The 15013-nt window shown below is 35.3% G+C and overlaps 1 protein-coding gene across 1 annotated transcript; it reads left to right on the top strand.

The window, feature by feature from the left end:
* Positions 1–7688: 7688 nt before the first annotated feature.
* On the top strand, positions 7689–13992 carry LOC128244430 (plasminogen-like). Its single transcript, XM_052962438.1, has 3 exons — positions 7689–7914; positions 9581–9850; positions 12893–13992. The coding sequence occupies exons 1-3, from the start codon at positions 7689–7691 to the stop codon at positions 12967–12969; spliced, it is 573 nt and encodes a 190-aa protein (XP_052818398.1). The 3' UTR covers positions 12970–13992.
* Positions 13993–15013: the final 1021 nt, after the last annotated feature.

Below are 15013 nucleotides of genomic sequence, written 5' to 3'. Positions count from 1 at the left end.
GATGACGCTTAGTTTACATTTTATCAATATTTTATCAACAAATGCATTTTTTATTATTTTTTATTGTTTATATTTGTGTTAACATTGTAATGCGCTGATCAAATTTACTTATTTAGTAATTATTTGTCATATAAAATTGTGTATGTGCTTTATATATGTATTGTTCGCGCGCTTCTGTAGTTTGTGTACTGAAGCTCCCTTTAACTCCTTATGCAGTTGTTTGTTTAACTATAGAACTCTGGTAACTGAAACATTATACATGTATATCTAATAAGAAACCTTTTTTAATGTGGAATAGACTTTTATGAGACACGAGAACACGCAGCAGTGTGGCTTTAATATCATGGAAACCGATGTAACAAGTAATGCAACGAGGATTAAAAGATAATTCAGTGGGGGGTTCCTTTCTGTAAGCATGTCCTAGCAGGGGAAGCGTGAAACCTGGGCGGGGCTGGTAGTTGTAGCGCAACATTTGTGTTTAATGTGCCTACATTTAGACTTATCCCACTCAATATTTAACGTAACACTTCTAAATAAGCTGTCTACAGCAAATGTCGCCATTACTAATGAAATGTACTATACTTTATTGAAAGTAAGGGCGTTTCAAATGTTGGTGACCTATAATTAGAATCATAATAGCCAACTCTATTAAGAGCCCAGTCTATTTTGAATATGGATTCTGCAATTGCCAAATCAATTATCATACCAAATTATCTCCACGTACAATTAATATTTTCTAATCCTGGTGATGACTTGTGCTATTTTAATATGATTTCGCGAATTCTTTACAGAAAGGCTTAATTATGCATCGACATACCACCAGCAATAACCTTGCATTGAAATATGTTTTAATATTGAATAAAAGGTACACTTATGCAGCTAGTTAACTCCGTTTTAAATGACTTTATATGTACCAAACACACAGATAACTAGCCTCAATTACAAGCTACGGTTCTGACGTAGTGTTAACATCAAGCACGACGTTAGAATATAGTTCAACGCTAACTAGCATGCATAATATAATACATAGGTAACATGACGCGACACATACTATTATGTATGCCATGAGGCCACACTTTTGTTTTAGGTCAAAAGGCCTTTCATAACCAATACGTATACCATGAGAAAATTCATGCAGCGATTTATTAAAATGATGGCTTCTCCAGGTAGACTGGACCATGCCTCAAAATAAATAGAGTATATCTACTTCCCACGATCGTTATAATTCATCCTTCATACTAGATTTAGTTACAAGTCTGGTGTCTTTGGTTAATTTTGCAGTGAATTTTGGATATGCTGAACTCAAAATCGATAGGTGCATGATTGTTTACTTGTCAGGACCTTCTGTTTTTGAGAACAACCGGGCCAAGCGTTCTTTTATTATTATCTGTCATTGTTTATGTCACTGTGACGTCAAAAGGGGTCCCCGGGAACTTGCCTACAAAGATTTAGGCCAGACCTCACCTTGATGATTGAACACACGTTTAGCACACAGTCTGACCGACATACATGTCCAAAGCGACACATCCAACTGCTTCTTTGATTATTATTATTTATTCATATATTTTATAATTATTATTTGGAGGGGGGTATGATAATCAGAGGGAGGTGTGTGATGTTAATTGAATGTAAGATCTGGTACTTGTCGGCTGCAATTTTAACTGCCTGATTCTTTTTATAGTCAGAAACTCATCATGGTAAGAGAAGCTTTGCTAGTCACTTTCTGTGGTATGCAATGCAGATTTATATCAATTAAGATTTAAGTTATTAAATATTAAACTGATTTAACCTATATGTGTTTTTGACTTGCGTAAAATATAAAGAAATATCAAATTTAACATTTACTTATCTTAACTGAGAAAATGACTATGAAACCATAGCTTAAAGCAAATAAATAGAGGACAGTGTTAAATTAGAATTTCAGTAGAATTTTCAGATAGCATCCTCTATTACAGCAATTCTAACAATTTCAATCCAGTCATTTATGGGTATATCTTGCTGATTTAAGAAAGGAGCCAAGCTCGCATGGATCGGTATCTTATCGGTATCGGTAACTTATTTTTAAGTTTTGCGAAGATAGGATAGTAAATGAAGATGTTTTTGTGTTCACAAGTTCAATAACAGCGATTATGTAAATTTCTAGGGCCATATTCCAGTCATGCTTGGTCGGATCATTCTAGTTATAAACCAAGCTCTGATAAATATCTAACTACTATCTAAATTGCTAAACATTAGATAGTAAAAATAGGATCTCATGTGGCCACACGGTCAATTATTGCTATTGTGAGTATTTTAAGGGTAATAATCCAGTCATGCATGGACATATTTGGCTGGTTCAGGAAATAACCGATATCACACAGATATCTAATCACTGTATATGTTTGGTAAATTTCGGAAAGTACATGAAGTCGCTATTGTGTTCAAAAGTTAAATAAAAGCTGTTTGCCAGTTTTAAATTTAAATGGTCACAATCCAGTCATTTATGGATAATGGTTTGTTTTCGAAAGGAGTCCATCTCTTATCTGGCTAGTGTAACAGTTTAGAGAACATCGGATAATAATTTTTGCTATTGTGTTCAAAAATTCAATTATGACAAATTTCCAAATTTTAAAGGGGTAAATTCCAGACATGCATGGACGGATCTGACTGGATTTCGGAAGAAGCATATTTTTAATTATATCTTACCTCTGTATTAGTTCTGTAAATATCGGATTATAATTGAAGGATCTATTGTCATGATCACTAGCTTAATAATTGCACTTTTGACTACTTCAATGGCTATAAGAGCCTGTACGGATCTGGCTGATTTCAAAGGAACTCATTGATATTTTCCAACTGTAAAAGCTTTTTTTAAACATCGTATAATAAATGATTGCATTATCTTGTAAGGATCTGGCTGTTTTCGAAAAGAAACGCGCTAATATGGATATCTAGCTATAATAATTGTTTAAGTTTGGAACACGTCCGATAGCAAATAAAGATAAAATGGCGCTCACGAGCAACTCATTACGGATGGATAGACGGACGGACAAGGCGCCATGGCATAGTCTCTTCTGACATTTGGCCAGTAAACCCAATAAACAAGGAGGTTTTAATTACACGAAGTCGTGTACCATACTTGTCGTACTTATGGTATCTCTCCGTAACACTCAATGTAGATCCTCTTATGGTCAATCCTTGCATCGGGAAATTGACAACGCTTCAATGTGTCTCGTTGGTCAATTTCTTAACGCGACACTTAAAGTACGATTTTTTTAATGCACAGTTATTTCATTTTGTATGATATGCCTCTCAACAAGCGAGTTCCTCGTTAAGAAAAATGGTTAGACATACTGCTAACCACTCGGGAGTCGACCCTGTTTCCGCGCTTAATATTAACACATTTATTTATATATTTTTGGCAACAGCATCTCCCCCAACAAAAACACTCACCAAAATGTCTATATTTGAACAATTGGCCTTTTGGAAACTTTCTTCTTTGATGATCACTGCTGTTTCCATTGTTTTTTCTTCTTCTTGCACTCTTTGTGTTTGAATGCTCGTCGCATATCTTTCTCTTAAACTCTGAAGGTATTGGCTCCAAATTGTCCAAAACATATTGATCGAGCAATTATAGATCAGTAGTACAGCTACAATGGGAATATGTTCTGAGTAAAGCTTTAAAGCACATACTATTTGGGAAAATCCCTAAACATCTAATTTTTATAGGGAGAGATGTATAAGTATCGATACATTTCAGAGATTAGACGTTAAATGTTTTCTAGTAAGAGCAGTAACTATTAATAATTTTATTTAAACTTTAGTTTAGTTTAAATCAACTTGATCATATATTATGTAGTTCGTAATTCATGCTTTATAGCTGGGAATTATTTTCACGTCAAATGTTGCTTATTCAGGATCAACCATTGGTTCCACATGAATGAGAATCAACCAAACAAATACTTATAATTATGCACATGTGATTTCATAACTGCCTTGCACTTTCCATACATCCACTTAATATGACAAGGGCTTTCGTAATGTCAGATTCCATGATGGTTAGAATAGCACCCGCAAATCTGTGTAAGCATTGCGTTTCATCCGATTTCGGCCAAGTGTTTTGGAGGTGTCAACAGTCAGGTTTGAATCTCTTTCAAATAACTACCTATTGATCAATAACTCATTGTAAAATAGTTTGAACTGAACGTTCAGAAAATATACACAACATGGCTTGGTACCAATCATTCCTTTCCAGTGTAATTATACTTCGACCAGTGGTTATATAGCACAAGTTTCGACAAACTAAAGAAAGACACAAGGATATACAGATGGATGGACATACGGTGAAGGCAAACCAATATGCATCCACATGAGCGAGGAGGCAAATAATGTTGTTGTTTTTTCTACTAGTAAACAGAGACGTTATTTCTTTGTGCAACCGATTTTAGTCAAAGTTTCTAAATAATTATATGGCATGAAAGTCTGTGTCCTTTAAATTTCATCCAGAGGCCCTTTGCAGTACAGAAGTAATTCATCAACTTTAAAATGAAAACAAAAGTATATTTCAAAGATAAAATCAAGCCATGTACATCAATATAAAGAAGGAATGTTTGATCATTTTCCAGATTTCCCCAGATGACTTTTATATATTTGCCATGCGACTAATAAACTTAAATAGCATTTAATTCCTTAGGCAGTCATGCTTTATTCCAGCTGCGGAATAGTTAACAAGCGACACTGACAGCTTTAACAATATCGAATTACTCATAGAATAATTTGTTGTTCACCATGGCATGTGGTTGGTAACAGACACCATTATTCGCGTTCGGGGAACCTTTGAAACATTTGGACGTTAATTATGTTACCCTAAACGCCACAAGTCAATTGATTCATGACGATGATAACCATTTGTTTTAAGACAAACTATACCGAAATAAAATGATACAAAAACACAAATCCGTGATTTATGCATTTGATGAAAATTTGCGGTAAGCACAGTAGCAGGGAGGACACTTCGACATCGCTCAGAATCGGCCATTACCTGCCCATTATTTTATTTCCATAATCGGTGGATAATATTAGTGCTGATGGTCATCAGGCGAAACAAGTTTACCACTCTAAATAAAGTGAAAAAACATTATTTCGCCGTGCTTGCTCCTTTCATTAAACGACCAGAAAAATGGTTTTGCCAAATTCACTCGCTCGCTCCAATTTGTTTCGTCCAAAATCCATAGAATAAAAAAATAATTGTGAGAGGTATTTATTGGCAAAACGTGTTATATAATTAGGTCACAATTAAATTAGGTAAAATGCGTTGTCAATGGGAATGCATTCTAGTTTTGATTTATGTGAAAGTGTATATTCAAAGAATAAATTGCGTGATTAATGTAATTATCGGGATATGAAGGATTTCACGCTACTTTAACCAGCTCAACTGCGTTTGTATCCCTGATAATGACATCATGCAGTTCACTTCTTTTATTATATGATTTAGTGCGATTTATAGAGTTGTATATATGAAAAGAAGTTGATATTTCACTGTTTTAAACAGAGAATATATCAAATTGATACTTTTCATTGTATTGAAATTTTAGCCCGCTCTTAGTTCCATTTGAAACATCAGCAGTCATAGGGCTGGGACTCAATTCTAACGACATAATTTCCGAAATAACGTTACGTGCATCTACGAATTGGCGCGTTTTTCTAAAACCGTGTAACGAAATGACTTTTAGCTCCAATTCTAGGCATATAATAAAAGGAAAATTGCCTTTTTAAGTTCAAGATAGCAAAACATTTCACATCCAGAACACCAGGCAATTTTTTTCACTCGTGGCCACGCCTCTCGTGATATATATATATTGTGTTCACTCGGTGAATTATAGATCTTACACAGAAACAAACACGTATCCTCTATATATTTTCACTAACAGTTTATCATATATTTCCAGTTTTGTTAAAAAATTACTTTTTGTTAATTAATAAAACCTGACAGTAAATCTTTCTCATCCATTCTGTAAAACGAACGACTCGACCCTACCGGAAAAAAACAACATATGACGTAATAATAACGAGTGGAATTTTAATCACTTCATAGTTGATACATTAAATCACTTTTTAACGTTAAATTCAAACGCTTATGACAACAATGCATTAAATAGGTCCTTAGTCAACATTTTTCAACATGTTCAAGTTGTTTGTGATGCTTTGTTTTTGTGTTCTATGTCTTTGGCGTTTACCCAGTGCCATTAACCAGGGTTTATGTTTAAACTTTTCGCTACTGAGCTTGTTTCTGTAATTTTCACATGAGTATTGTTCTTGGCTTGCTGACACAATAATAACAAGATAAACATTTTTCATTTTATATTTAAACACGATAATTGGGGATTCGACTACATCCGAAGACGTTGCGTTTAGCGGAAAATATTTGCAACTGCAATTGAAGGTAGGAAGGTTGAGGCGTAAATTAAATGGTATGGTGTAAGGTTTTTCCAAGCGCATCATTAAGACTCTAGATCGCTCACATCAAATCATTGTGAATGGATGTGGGAACGAATCTGGCTCTTGATCCTGTTTGAAATCAGTACCAGCTTCCAATGATACATTTTAGATGGTATGGAAATTAGAAAATATATAAACGAATAAATTAAATACAATCTAATGCAAAATCTTGGGGTTTACGTACTGATTAAATCTATTAATCGATCGATATGCATTTTAATTTGAGAACATAGCAAAAATGAATACTGAGAGAGTATTCCTATCCAAACCTTTCGCAACAAGTAGTTTTAAGTAAACAGTGTGAACCGAATCTGCCTTATGGTAAATTCATGCTATTATGTTTTTGTTCCAAGTACACTGTGATTATATTAAATTATTAACAAACTGGAACAAGTAAGCAGGGTCAACCTTTTGAAGGTAAAACATTTACAAGTAAAACCAAGTCAATGTATCTATTCACTCATACTCTTGCACAACATGAAAAGAATGAGGTAATTGATAAAGACAATACAAATCAGATGCTCAATTAAAGTATTTAAGCATATAAGATATATTCAACTTTATCATATAGTTTCGTTTAACAAAAGTTAGGATGCATATTGCACATGGTTCATCGGATTCAACGTAAGATATTGTTTACGTTGATATAATGGGTACAGGCACGGACCTGGAGTGGTATTGAATATGCAACTTAAGTCAATCTTATGGTCATACATCATTGACTTCATTTGCTCTATTGGTCAGCTATTGATAACAAGTAAACCGATTAGCTTCATCGTCCTCAAGTTAAGAGTGAATAACAGCCCAGCCCAGCAGATGTAATGAAGCAATTTCCGACTACACGCCAGCGCGTCCATCGAGCTGTTCCCGAGCGTTACTGCAGTGTTTATTTAGTGTTGATAAATATTGATGCATTCTACACAATCATGTCTCTACAAATTCTTTTTTCTTCCCTCGGGTTGGCGGGGTGTTGATGTAAGAGTGGAAACGTCAACTGCCATATGCGTCGCAATACAATTTATTTCTCGGGGTTTTTCACTTAAAACGTTCAAGCAAGTGTAAAACACTTATTAGCAGATAAATTCGAATTGCTTCATTCATTATGGATATGACAGGACAATTTATGTCAAATTGTAAAATTGCACTGACTCATTTAACAGTATATATATTCGTTTGAAAATTTGCTAACTCAGTGACAAAACAAACGCACGATGGCGAGCATATGGAATTATTCTTGTTTTATATTTATTTGGTTCGGTCTTTTCGACCTTTCTCGCGCCGCACGTAATAACCGGTTCCATGGTAATGCTCTGCAAAACGAGCACTATAAATTGGACCAGTCGATCACGGTGGCGGAAATACACACGGACACGCGGATCCAGTGCGCCAATCAGTGCCTACTTCGTGCCTGCAAGGCATTCCTCTGGAAGTATTCCAGTAAGTGCAGTGGTTCTTGTTACCTTATACCTGTTTTTGTTTTATGTTAAAAAGAAAAACAAACAAACACATACAATATCGAAATATCTTCCACTCTCACTCACGCGCTTTTGTGCTCGCCTCGGTCTCGTTTTCCCGCGCTCTCGGTCTCACTTTGGCGCGCTCTCGGTCTCCCCCTCTCGAACAATAACCTAATATATTGTACATGTTTATTGAACTTAACGGAAAAACAACCACATTATTTTGCCTTAAAAACATCATTTTCTGTTCGAAAATTGTTGTCAGTGCAATCAGAACAATAGAGATACTCAGAAAACCCAATTGTTCTAGTTCTTAATTTTGTAGAAAGTATATGATAATTAGCATTGTTATTTATTGTTTTTTAGTTCACTCAATAATATTTTCTTTCCTTATTTATCAGTTTCAACACTCGTGATTTATGTTTTACTTTCTGAAATAAATACTGGTTAATCCAAGGTTCGAAATTGCGGTAAAAGAACGCCCTAGAGCATCACTTGGGGATTAACCGGTTGTAAGGTCTAAATAAAGTCGTGGATTCCTAGACCCTGTGTCATAAGAAGACCACTATGGCATAAGCCGGATTAAAGGTTTTAATTTAGTCTTGGATTCCTAGACTCTGTGTCCTAAGAACACCACTTTTGCACAAACCGGATTAAAGGTTTTAATTTAGTCTTGGATTTCTAGACTCTGTGTCTTAAGAACACCACTTTTGCATAAGCCGGAATAAAGGTTTTTAATTTAGTCTTGGATTCCTAGACTCTGTGTCCTAAGAACACCACTTTTACATAAGCCGGATTAAAGGTTTTAATTTAGTCTGGGATTCCTAGACTCTGTGTCTTAAGAACACCACTTTTGCATAAGCCGGATTAAAGTTTTAATTCCGTAACTCTGTGACCTAAGAGCACAAGATGGGGAAACCCCCAGTTTAATAAATCTTGTCGTGGATACGTTGGCGCTATGACCTAAGAACACCACGTTAGGATAAACCAGATTTAAAATCTGAATATATTCCTTGATTCCATGGCTCTGTTATAGCCTTATTTTGCTTTTTGCAGGGGAGCTTAAGAGGCTTAAACTAATCTGAAGCTTATATTAATTCCAAACAGATCGTTTAATGTAAATAATAGTGTATAATGCTTTTGTGTGAGCTACGTTAAATGATGTATCTGATATCAAGTTTAAATATCGCGAAAATTCAATAGAAATTTAAAATCACTCTTTATATTTAAACTCGTAGATGTTTTTAACCTTTTAAAACACGCATTTCCTCAGAGAAAATTTTGCTTAAAAACTTTGGTAAAGTTCCAAAATAAATTCTGCAGCATAAAAACTACCTCAGTGCGAATCGTTGCTATATAATAAGCATTTAAGTACATTCCTTGTTCTAGAATCATTTTTCTATGAAATATTGACAAAAGATGTTTATCAACACATATAATATATGATGTTTAACAAATAGCTAAACTATACAAGATATATTCAAATATTAAGATTTGTCAACGGCACTGTTATCGACAAAAACACCTCTGTTTGTCTGTTAGTCTAATGGAGTTTTATTATGGTTAGCTAGTATGGTTAGTGCTAGTCACATGTCAGTACGTCCCAATGTATCATTGTAATTAATCCAACCCGTCTTGTTTCCCAGCTGCAAGCGATGATCGGTGCTTCTCGGTGGACACCTGGCAGTACTCCGGTACATGGGCGCGGACTAAAAGTGGGATAGCCTGTCAACGCTGGGACAGCCAGTTTCCTCAGGAGCACTCAACGGACCATTACAACATGCCGGAAAGCTCGCTAACGGATGCCAAGAATTACTGCAGAGACCCTTCTAGGGCAGGCAACCCCTGGTGCTACACGGTCAGTGATGCTAAGAGGTGGGAGAGGTGCAACCTCCATAGATGTTTCTCCAACAACAGTAAGTCATGACCGTTTACATAGACTCTCTATTGAAAGTTCTTTAATCGGAAAACGATAACCCTTGATTAATTATTTCATTATGTATCTTGTTTAGGAAAAATATACTATATCAAGATATACGTGTGTTTTAGAGTTCACTTTTTGCGGGCTTGCCCCGGCCACAGATCGTCAAACTCATTTTTATTTTTTTTTGTGCGTTCGACAGAATCGATCTATGTTAAGTAAATGAACAGAGCATTTGACAAAACCAGCTTAACGAATGATATTTTGTGGAAAAACAAACTGACTGAAATATATTCAATGAAACCATTTTTGGTGCATTGGTCGGAATTGTTTTACGTGAACAACACAATCACCCAAACAAAATTGCAAACTCCAAATGTATTTGTTTGTTAATGTGATTCGGCGTCATGTACATTTTATGCCACTTTGTTAAGGTTTTTGTTAGGCATTTAGACATGCGGTTTAATATTTTATTATGTTAAGGATCCTATTTCTTCTTCTTTTAAAACCGTCTTTTGCTGGCTAAGAATATTCCGGCATGTGATGTCTTTTTCTTCAAATAGTTTACATAGGTAATCATTTCGAAATTATGTTTTGCTTATGCATGTCGTTTTTATTTTTAATAGTGTGTTCTTTATTTGTTCCTAGTTTTAGCTCAATGATGCTTTTTATTATGAAAATCTATGATCACACAGTCAGTCTAAAACCTTTTATTTTTAAGGCAGACCGTTCAAAGGCGGTACCTAACAATCTTTGAGAAACATACCTAGTTTTTATAAAGTGTATATACACTGTGCTATTTGTGGAGTTTTGTGCTATTGTTCAATGTTTCTTGTTTGTGATTTTGTTTTGTTTTTGTGTTTATGTCTTTGGCGTTTACCCTATGCCATTAAACGGACTTTATGATTAACCTTTTGGCTACTGAGCTTGTTTCTGTAGTTATCAAATAAATATTTACCTTGTCTGTGAATTCGGTATGGTGGTAGATTGTTCTGTCTTTGTAGAGTTTGATGGAAATTTTGCCCGCTTATGTACGTAATGGTTGGTTGTTTTTATTCTTTATATGCAGAGATAAGGCATGTGTGGATAAAACATGAATTTTCAAAAAGGCTGGTGCTAGGTTTGGACAAGGCAAGGACGGAAGATCGTCAACTACCCGCGGGTACACGAGTAACTTTTCAAAACACACATGCATATATCGGACAAAATACGACATATAACAGTAACCATAAAGTCAAAAACAACAAAAGAACAATTTGGAAGTGTTTTCTGTCCTTTGTCATATGCAAAAACTAGAAGTCGTCACTGTTGTTACGAGCTTAGGCAAAGAGATGAGGAAATGACATCTATGGAAATGTACATGGAGAAAAAACACCTTCCATTTACTTCAAAAATCAGGATACGATGAGGATAACGTCAAACGCCCCCAAAACACCAAACTTTAGATGGTATAACGATAAGGATCGGGTTATCGGTACGGAAATTGTACCCGGCTTGCGGATGCCCGGGTACAAGTCCTGCATTTTATATAAATGGTTTGACCGTCTCTGGCTGTTACTACCATCTATGATATTAATTATTATTTGTGTCCAACATCTCTGGTTGCTTCTGCCGTCTTTGATACTAATTATATAAATGGGTCCAATAGCTCTGACGACTGTTACAGCAATCTATGATGCTTATCATATAAATGTGTCCGACATCTCTGATAGTGGCTGCCATCTATGATACTATTAATATAAATGGTTTCACCATGTCTTGCTGTAACTGCCATCTGAATTGAAAATAAGTGCAAAATGTTCAATTTTACAGTACAGGTCCATGTTTTAGGATATCAAGTTTTTAGTCGCCATGGGATATCTTAAATATTTATTTTTCAATAAATTAGCCAATAATTGTACAGTGCGTAGTGAGGTTTTTAATTTAGACTATATCATCATAAATGTATATGCCCTTAATTTAAGATTACCATAGAGATTGTTTTGCCCATAGGGTAGTTTAAATATGAATTAAAGATATCAATTTCAATATCAATGTCTAAAACCTTTTCGTGATGGGTAGTTGCTGATATTGTCTGGACGTTGGCCGGGCAGATATTTGGATGGTTTCTTGTAGATAGGGGGTCGACCCAATCATTGGAGCAACCATGCTTTTGTTCGCTACTGTTTCTAATTATATCAGCAAAATCTAATATAATAAATTAAGTACCTCCTCTTAGCATAACTTTCGTAATAATATATGTCAAGCAAGCTGATCACCAGCTCGTTGTGATGTTTTGATATGTTATGGGTTTTTTTATCCATGTCGGAAATTAGCTCATTGAGCTAATGTTTCTTGTTAACATATACCCGACTTTGAATTAAGACGCTTGCATTTTGTATCTTTTCGATATTAAAAGGCACCAATATCGAACAAATGGGAATATGCTATTACATGCATGTATTTTTACTGTAGTGTAAAAACACTTCGATGGTCACTTAAAAACTGCCAAGGAAAACATCTATTTTACATGTGTGTACAAAAACAGGTATACATGAAGACACGTTACTGTTTGTTTTTATTATCATTCGTATAATGATATATAGGAGGTGGGTTTATTTGTCGTACCCGCGAGGAAATTGTAGATTTTAAGGGCTAGGCAATTCGACTAAAGTCGCTTGTTCTTTCCAGAGACACCAAAGGGTTATTATTCTACGTACAGTCGATGTATAATGTTTATTTTAAAAACATACTGTTAACAAATGGCACATTACTAATCAAACTTTTACACCGGACTGGACAAGGAGCAGGAGGAGAATGTGGACGGGTTCGTGTGTATGGTCATTTACTGTGGCGCTGGCGCTACGCCATGAGGTCTAGTTAATAACTGTTTCTTGTAGTCAGGGACGCGTTAGGCAAACAGGACAATATCCACTGGTGCACATACAACATGAATGAGGTTATTATATACGGCTAGAGTGAGTAGCCGGAAAATGTGGGCAGTAATTTAACCTATATGGTCATGGTCTAAGGTAACCATCTCGTGTGTATATTTCAGATAACTGCCGACTGTACGGGGCTGCAGGGAGTCAGAATGAGAACGTGGACGGTCTTACCTATATGGTGATGGCCTAAGCCACCCGGACGCCATGAACTCCGAGATGCCACAAGTGTAATCATCCGATCCTTGTGTTAATGAAACTTGAAAACATTGATTACTGTCTGTTTCTCTATTTTTGATCCCCGATATGCGTTGTCTTTCAATACTTCCATGTCCACTTCGGGTCTGTTGTCTAAAACTTCAACAAATGGAAAGATTTTAACTTAACTTGACCGAAAAATCCATACTGGACAACTTGTTCAGAAGAATCAGAAGACATATTGTAAAAAAAAAACAATGAAGAATTCAAATGCAAGACATGGTGATACTATTTAGATACCGTTTTAATTATCATTGTACTATTCTATTTTCAAGTTGGAAGCTAGAATGTCCAGTATTGGCTGTATTTTTTTACTACTCATATGTTCCCAAATTGAATGAAATTTTTATCGTATATTTCATAAAGCTTGTAGGCGAAAACAATACCTGACAAAATACAAACACAAAATGTATAATGAATAGGAACGTCACTTTTTTGCCATCAGGACGGTATAACAGAATATTATGCAATCCATGTATGTTAACAACGGAGAATTGTGCTATAATGGATAGTGGTTTTGTTATCATTAATATTACCAATAAGCACTCTTTACCTGCAATAACTAACGCGCGTATTAAACGACATTTCAGCAAACGCACGCTTCTTATTATGGAAGGGATTATCCGCCAGTTAATGAATGCTGCTTTATGACATTTCTCATTTTAAATTGCAAGTGCATTCGTCTTAATGGCAGGTGCTTTCGTGCAATTGCTTCGTGCCTATTTGTTATTGACAAACGCATTTGACAATGTTTACAACTTTAATTTGCCTTCACTTAATTGCTTAGTGTTTACGTCTAAACAACAAATGACAGGCATCTAGTTCTTTCATTTAAATAACTTAATAACTAAATTGTGGCAAAAATATATCTGTATTGGGTTCAGTAACTTTTGCTTGAATCACGTATTACAATCTACAGTTTCCTAAATGCTATAATAAAATAAAATTACGATGATAATTTCAAGTGTTATTGAATCATTCATTAGTTATACACTTCCCCTAATCCCTGTATGCAGCATGGCCTTCTGTCACCATTAAACCACCCTCACCAGCAAATGTGCAAACTATGTTCTATTCACTTTCACCTTGTCCGATCAAAAACTCCGAACAGAAGATAATGTTGTCTCAATTCATTGGAAAATCAGACTCACCCAAAGACCAATAACGTACAGTGCCACTTATCCAACTTGTTGTCTGCAGTATCCGGCACGTCGTAGTTCACACCAAATGACATAGGCACACTTCCACGTAAAGCAGCCACCTACCCGTTCTTAGCCGACATACCGGTCAGTGACAAATCTTCCCTGAATGCGTGACGCCAGAAGCCGTCGGCGTTGGCATCCCACTGAACACTTAAGGCGACCCCGATCGGCTCATTCTTCAAGAACGAGGCTCTTATAAAACGGATAGCTATGGTCTTCTATAATTCTTTTACCTGTCGAAAAGCCGGTAGTGTGTCATAAAAGAGTTGAACATACAATATTTCAGAAGACATGTGTGAAGTCCAAGGCGAGGCCCAGTTTTCTTTGAGACCAACTATTATGTCAATATATGAATGATAATATATTTTATAAAATCGACATTGTGATAAACTGATATATTATTTTTGATTCGTTGATTTAAAAAGTATTTATTTAGTAACATGTTAAAGAATTAAGTCGAAGAAAAAGGCGTGTATGGAACCCCTTTCCTTACTATAAACAATCGTATGAATTGATGAAATCCAGTGAAAAACGTTTATATATTGTGTAAGTAAACATAAATTGTCAACATAGTGAAAATCCTAATGGAGAAATACAACAAATGAGTATACGTGACGGAGAAGTATAGAATGGTATCAAATTCTATCTAAGTGTGAGTATGCTACTATTTTATCTAATAACCATTTTATTCGTTTGAGTATAAGCTATACAGTATTTTGCTATGATAGCGTATCGATGTATTGATATATATATATATATATTGGCTATGGTTGATCT

This window comes from Mya arenaria, chromosome 8 (assembly GCF_026914265.1).
Source record: "Mya arenaria isolate MELC-2E11 chromosome 8, ASM2691426v1".
Classification (NCBI taxonomy): domain Eukaryota; kingdom Metazoa; phylum Mollusca; class Bivalvia; order Myida; family Myidae; genus Mya; species Mya arenaria.
Note: the sequence above shows the minus strand (reverse complement) of the source record. Positions and strands in the feature narration are given on the sequence as shown.

What these genes read in the sequence shown, in the direction of transcription:
- LOC128244430 (XM_052962438.1), top strand. Translation starts at nt 7,689, where the DNA reads ATGGCGAGCATATGGAATTATTCTTGTTTTATATTTATTTGGTTCGGT. An exon ending in ATTCCTCTGGAAGTATTCCA is followed by an intron (nt 7,915 to 9,580) that starts GTAAGTGCAGTG and finishes CTTGTTTCCCAG; the next exon opens with CTGCAAGCGATGATCGGTGC. An exon ending in TAGATGTTTCTCCAACAACA is followed by an intron (nt 9,851 to 12,892) that starts GTAAGTCATGAC and finishes TGTATATTTCAG; the next exon opens with ATAACTGCCGACTGTACGGG.